At 41.3% G+C, this 6000-nt stretch overlaps 1 protein-coding gene across 1 annotated transcript in view; it reads right to left on the bottom strand.

Moving 5' to 3' along the window:
• Nucleotides 1-351: 351 nt before the first annotated feature.
• Nucleotides 352-6000, bottom strand: part of fgfr2 (fibroblast growth factor receptor 2) — a 42853-nt gene continuing 37204 nt past the window's right edge. The window contains 3 exon segments of the mRNA XM_034240913.1: nucleotides 352-2008; nucleotides 3386-3491; nucleotides 4028-4165. Coding sequence (XP_034096804.1) covers nucleotides 1844-2008; nucleotides 3386-3491; nucleotides 4028-4165 — 409 coding nt within the window. The 3' untranslated portion in view covers nucleotides 352-1843.

Here is a 6000-nt window from a genome sequence, read left to right as displayed (position 1 = left end):
TAATAAAACAACTGGAAAATGTATTCTTTCCACTTACTGAGTCCCTGCTTAGTTGTCCAGTTTCTCAAAATTAATTGCAAATATGGTAGAAAAATCCCTCATCTCACATATTAAGTAAAGATTTGAAGCATCCAAGAAAAACACTGAGCACTGAGTACTTAGTAATGACAGCACCATCATCTCGGCCCATATCAGCTACTAAGAAAAGGAGATTTAGCTCAGAAGAATGTGCAGTGAATGATAACTCATTCATCCAACTTAGAAACAATAAACAAATTCAGCTTTTCCCCTAATTTTTTTGCCAGAAGCCAAACTCAACACCCATCGAAGTCAGAGATCAGGACAAGAATATATTTTTCCATCTTTTATTTCGCAAATGTAGCATGAACACTTGCAAAAGAACATCTTAAAGTTGGTCCAGTAGAAAAAGAGAAAAAACACTTGAATTATTTAATACTTTGTTTTTCAGCTTTCAATTCTGTCAAATAAATTTAGAGTCTATATTGTGTCTAAGTCAGGGAAGGATTGCTAGTATTCCAAAATCTTTTTCTGTCAATCATATATAAATATCCAGAAATAAATCTCGTTTCCTAAAGCAAAGCATTAGAAAGAGTACAATGACTGGATAGAAATGGCGTCAACATCTACATAAGAAAGGGATTAGCTGACTATAAAATTTACAGTTTTTAAAAATTTAACTTAATATTCACATTCATATATAAAAATTACAAACCCTGGATCTTTCAAACCAACTAAAAATAGCTTCTTCTGTTACTGCCGAAAGATCATTTTAAATTACCATAAATGTAATGGATTATTTATGTATTATCTGCATCATTAATGTCATCATTTCTGCCATGTTGCTTTTTGTTCTTTTTTTACAGACTTTTTTGATCATTTCATAAAACATAAGTCAATAAATTAACATGCTACCTCAGTCCCTGAAAGCCAATACTCAACTGTGTTACTGAGTAAAACAGGTGTTTTTGTGTATTCAATTGTGTGTCTTTGTCTGTATGTGTGAGTGTGAAGAGAAATATAGGACACATAACCTGTTAGAATGCCTGCGTCAGACTCAAAGTACGGTAGGAAGGGTTGGGGTTATTTCAGAGTCCATACAAAAAATAATTCATTGTAAATATATAATATATATTTATACATTTTTGAATATATTTACAAATATACCCAGCACTATACATTATACTGTGTATTTTTCTCTCCAGAATAATTGGGAAGGTTTAGGAGAACTGAAAAAAGAAATGCATCAATATTACAAAATAAACAGGAGAGCCGTTCCTATATGTACTCTCCTTCTATTCCTCTGTTTTGTTAGTTGAAGCTCTGTCTCGAAGTCCATTTCCTATTTATCGTCCTCTTCTAGTCCCTTGTTTTTGTTTCAAAGTTCATACATTCCTCCAGGAGCAAATAAAAGTCTTGGAATGCCAGCCTCTGGAATGGGATCACCAAACAAGTAACGTCATCGATTGTAGAAACCTCCGGGCACAAACATGAGAACAGCACTGAGAAGTCTGTGTGTTTATATGAAGTAAGAGGAGGAGGGGGGTCCCCATGGAACGTCAATTCATTCAGTCAATATAAAACAGCTTCTGTAGGGTCCCTGTCCTCTCCTTGAAGACCTCCTGTGAGCACATAGTGTGTGTGTGCATGGCAGTATGAGTGTGTGACAGCAGCGCTGCCACCAGCCCAGTCCCATCTGGGTCCATTAGTCCACCGGGAGCCAGGGGGTGATGGGGGGGCAGGAGATGGGAGGATTTCTACATGTGCAACGTGTGTTTTGGGACGTCAAGGGGTAAGACTTGGGTAGAAAGGATGGGTGGGGGGCTCATGTTTTGACGTTTCCGTTGATGTGCTGGTATTTGGGGAGGCAAGGTTCGTCCGGTAAGGGATCGTGGGAAAACACGGAGTCGTCACCGGAGGAGCAGGAGCTGCGAGTGTCGGGGAAGCTGGGGGAATACTGCTCTGCTGGGGCGCACAGGTCCAGATACTCCTGGAGACACAGACAGGAGAGAGAGAGAGGGTTAAGTGAGAGGATTTACACTCACACACAAGCTCATATGTTGCAAAAGGGGAAAGACGCCTCAGAGCGGAGTGAGAGGCAAAAGACCCAGAACAAAAAGGAGAACATAAATATAGTGCAGTCAATAAGACGGGGACTTTCCAGAGGAGGGTGAGAGAGTATCACCTTCATCAGGATATTTATCCAAGCCATACCAAATCACCCTGGAAGGGTTTATGGAACAGAAGAGAAAAAATAATCTTAAACTGGATACTGTATGAAAATATTTGCAAGAATAATAGGTATTACATTGAATGTTGGACTGCAGGCTAATCTGGGGAGCTTTTGAAGATAGCAGGGTCAGCCGAGCTGTGGATTAGGTCCACTACTAATGGTTTTATGTGGATAGGCGTTCAATCAGTTCAGTTCAAACAAATCTAACATCTGAAACACCAGACATATAGACTTATAATGGATAGGAACAAGAAGCTGGCAGAACACAATGCACACCCCAAAACTGAAAATAAAGAGAGATCTAAACCCAAAAAATCCTGTTATAAATGTTTTACTTGGACCAGTTCTCTGAAGTTGTTCTAGACTTTTCATGTCGGCTGAGGCAACTTTTTTCCCCCCTTCTGCTTGACTTTCAGGGCTGTTATTGGGACTAGTTGTGAGGAGGTAGAGTTCTTGGGGTTTTTCAGAAAATGAGAGCTGGCTTCCATTTTCCCAGCTCAACACGAGAAGGCTCACATTACTAAAGACCTCCACATCTGCCAGCGGTTTGGGGCAGAGGGAGAGAAGGAGGGGTACAAAAAGGCAAGAAAAGACTGCTTTATTACATTTCAAAAGTTCAAACTCAAAGTTGGGCTTTTTTGGCATAGATTCACAAAGTTCCAGCTCCAAGAGCAGACGAGTCTTGACAGCTTTCCATCGACGGCCTCTTTTCAGGCCTGCACTCGGAAATCACATGAGACAGGAAGGGGAATGGAAAGAAATGGCGGCTATTGTGGGGAGCAAGGCATGAATGTGATGATCGGCCAACTGCACTGGGCCATAGCGGCCATGTTGGGCCTGGATCAAATCAACCGGCCATTTCTTTGCTCACCATTTAGGCCTTAAGTCAGCAACTAGGATGCTAATGCTGCTTAAGCTTTCATCAAAATTCCACTGCACTGGCAAGAACGGGATTTACTTTGGCCTGAGAAACTTGTAACTGTGCATAGGAATGTATCATGTCATATTATTGTTATGAAATGTCATACTCCTATTCGCCAGGAAATGTCAGAGTTTGTGTAGCATGATGGGACCACCGTGAATCCTGGAACTTCATGGATTTAGTGTGAAGAAGAATGAGAGAGCAGCACTCACTTCGTTGGAGTTGAGGGTGAGGATGCGATCTAGATCCTCTACTAGCTGCTTGAAGGTGGGTCTATGGGATGAGATGGCATGCCAGCAGTCTTTCATCATCATGTACCTGGGAGAGAAAAACAAAGGTACAGTTTACTCATAGAGAAGAGTGGATTACTGGAGAGAGACCAGAGTGATTCCTGGAGGTGTTGCAGGCCTGTCAAAACACATGCAAATTTCAAAATGTTCTGAAATATTTATGCCTCTGAACTTAGGTCTCCATGTCAAATTATTAATAAAAACAACAGGTGTTCTCTGAATCTATCTCATTTTAAAATCAAGGCAGTGTTGATGGCCTGCTATTGATCACAAACATGCCTCTCAGTGTTTATGCCTTTGGGCCTGTGTACTTTGTTTTCCATCGACCCTCTCAGTGTTGCATCATAACAGAGCTGTGCCATTGTCCGCTGCCTGCAGAGGACTTATTGTGAATGAGGACACTGATAGCAGCCAGTCACAGCTGTGCAGAGGCCCGACAGAGTGGGCACAGAGCCCGGGAGTCATGGATCTGATGGAGACTGGGATGGCTTTAGAGTCAGGGTCCAAGAGCTAATTGTGTGTTTGGGTGATTTGGGATATATAAAGCAAATTTAAGACACTTACAACTCGTTGGTGCAGTTGCCGGGCTTGTCCATGCGATGTCCCTCTTTGAGCAACTTGAAGAGCTCTTCAACGGGGATGCCAGGGTATGGAGAGCCCCCTAGGGTGAAGATTTCCCACATCAGCACCCCAAATGACCAGCTGTAAGACAGAAAAAATAAATATATATTATGAATGAGTCGAGAATTACAACAAAACAGCATGTGCAATAGTGTTCAAGAACTCATTCTCCAAGGAAGTTATGTTTAGGTCCAGGTTGTTTGTCAGCTGATTATTACGAGACTTCGTGGAATGATGTAGCATGGCCCAAGAAAGAACCCATTTTATTTTTGAAGAGGCTCCAAATCACAGGGCTAGACCACAAATAATTTTTCATTTTTGACAACATAGCGCAAAGAGGCATTTAGCCTTGGTGGATGCCTGCCATCTCCAAATTACCATCTACTTTTATATCAAATTAAGGCCTTTTGAGTTTCCCTTTCCTTTAACGTACAGATTATTTACATAGAGTCACTTGACCAAAGTTTGGAAACGACTTCAACAGTGTGACCGCAGTGGTGTCAATGCACTCTTTCTGCCGTCCGGTGGCTTGTGGCGCGGACCCGCTCCCAGAGCCACTCTGGTGCTGATCTCAATGATGGCCTTTGTGCCCTGCTGGCCGGTCATACAGGCTGGCATTGTCCAGTCACACCACACCAAAACAAACAGTGGACCACCCACGGCAGGAAAGAAAGGCTCAAAGATGACTGGTGAATACTAACTATTAACTACTTCCTCATCCTGGTTGTTAAATACTGGTGATTTCACGCCGCTGATTTCAATCACTGTCTCACTACGTGTTTATATTAGAGATCCACAGTGTCTCAAATGAATCATTCTTGCCCTGGCAGCAAGCTTGATTCATGTCCACACAAAGGCGGTATTATAACACATAGACGCGCTTAAAACCCTAATCTGTGCATACGCTTGCAGGCAGCTACAGACCATGTTAGTGGTCCGAGCAGGAAGGCATGGGCAGGCAGGTCGGGGGTGCTTATCAGCGCCTACATCTGTTTACACAGCCAGCCCTGAGTCTATCAGTGCGTTGTATCTCTCCACTCGTTGTTGACACACTCATCTCTCCTTTCTGTTACTACTGTGTAACCGTCTCTTGTTGCATGTCAACATGTTGCTCTGTGCAATCCGACCACAGCCAACCCTGACTCACCAAATAAACATGTAAATAAACATGCTGCGGGTCACTTTCACTGACCAGGTGTAAGGCCTTACCACGGGAGTAGAGAAGGTTGTTCAGTCAGGTTTCTTTAAATAGTCAGATACTTCTTATCCTTTGAAGATACACAGGGTTGTCTATGATTTACATTTCCATGTCTTGATTACTGAAATGCCCCGTACGCGGGTGGTACCCAGGACTCCTTTGTTGCCTTTAATAGGTCCAAAATACTGCTGTTGGAATATCACTGGTTCAAGTAAACAGCTCAAACTCCTCCTAATCTATATTGTTGCCTTATAAAGCTTTAAACAACCATGTCCCAAAGTGTATATATATATACAACTAATTTATGTATTATTCAGTGCTTATTATATATATATTTTAATTTATCATGTTTTTCTTAAAAAAAACACATTTTATCTCTTTCAATTTTCTTTCTTTCTTTATAATTATCTATTATTTTTATTGTATTGTACTTTGCAACATTGTTAGGAGAATACTATACCTAGTTTTCTTTAGTGTGAGTGCACTTATGTCATCCAGTCATTACCTAAATGCATAAACTACAGATAAAGTGACTCTGTATAAGCATGGATTTCATTGTTGATCTTATTTAAATCTCATTACATTGATGTATACCTTGTGCGGTTAGGTTGTACAATCTCAATATGGACGGATTGCAACATGAATACAAATGTCAGAAAACCAGTCAATACATGAACACACACCAGTGGAATTGACCGACATCTGGAAAATGCAAGGC

Source organism: Gymnodraco acuticeps, unplaced genomic scaffold (genome assembly GCF_902827175.1).
Source record: "Gymnodraco acuticeps unplaced genomic scaffold, fGymAcu1.1, whole genome shotgun sequence".
Classification (NCBI taxonomy): domain Eukaryota; kingdom Metazoa; phylum Chordata; class Actinopteri; order Perciformes; family Bathydraconidae; genus Gymnodraco; species Gymnodraco acuticeps.
The sequence above is the reverse complement of the archived record's forward strand: the minus strand, read 5'-3'. Positions and strand labels throughout refer to the sequence as shown.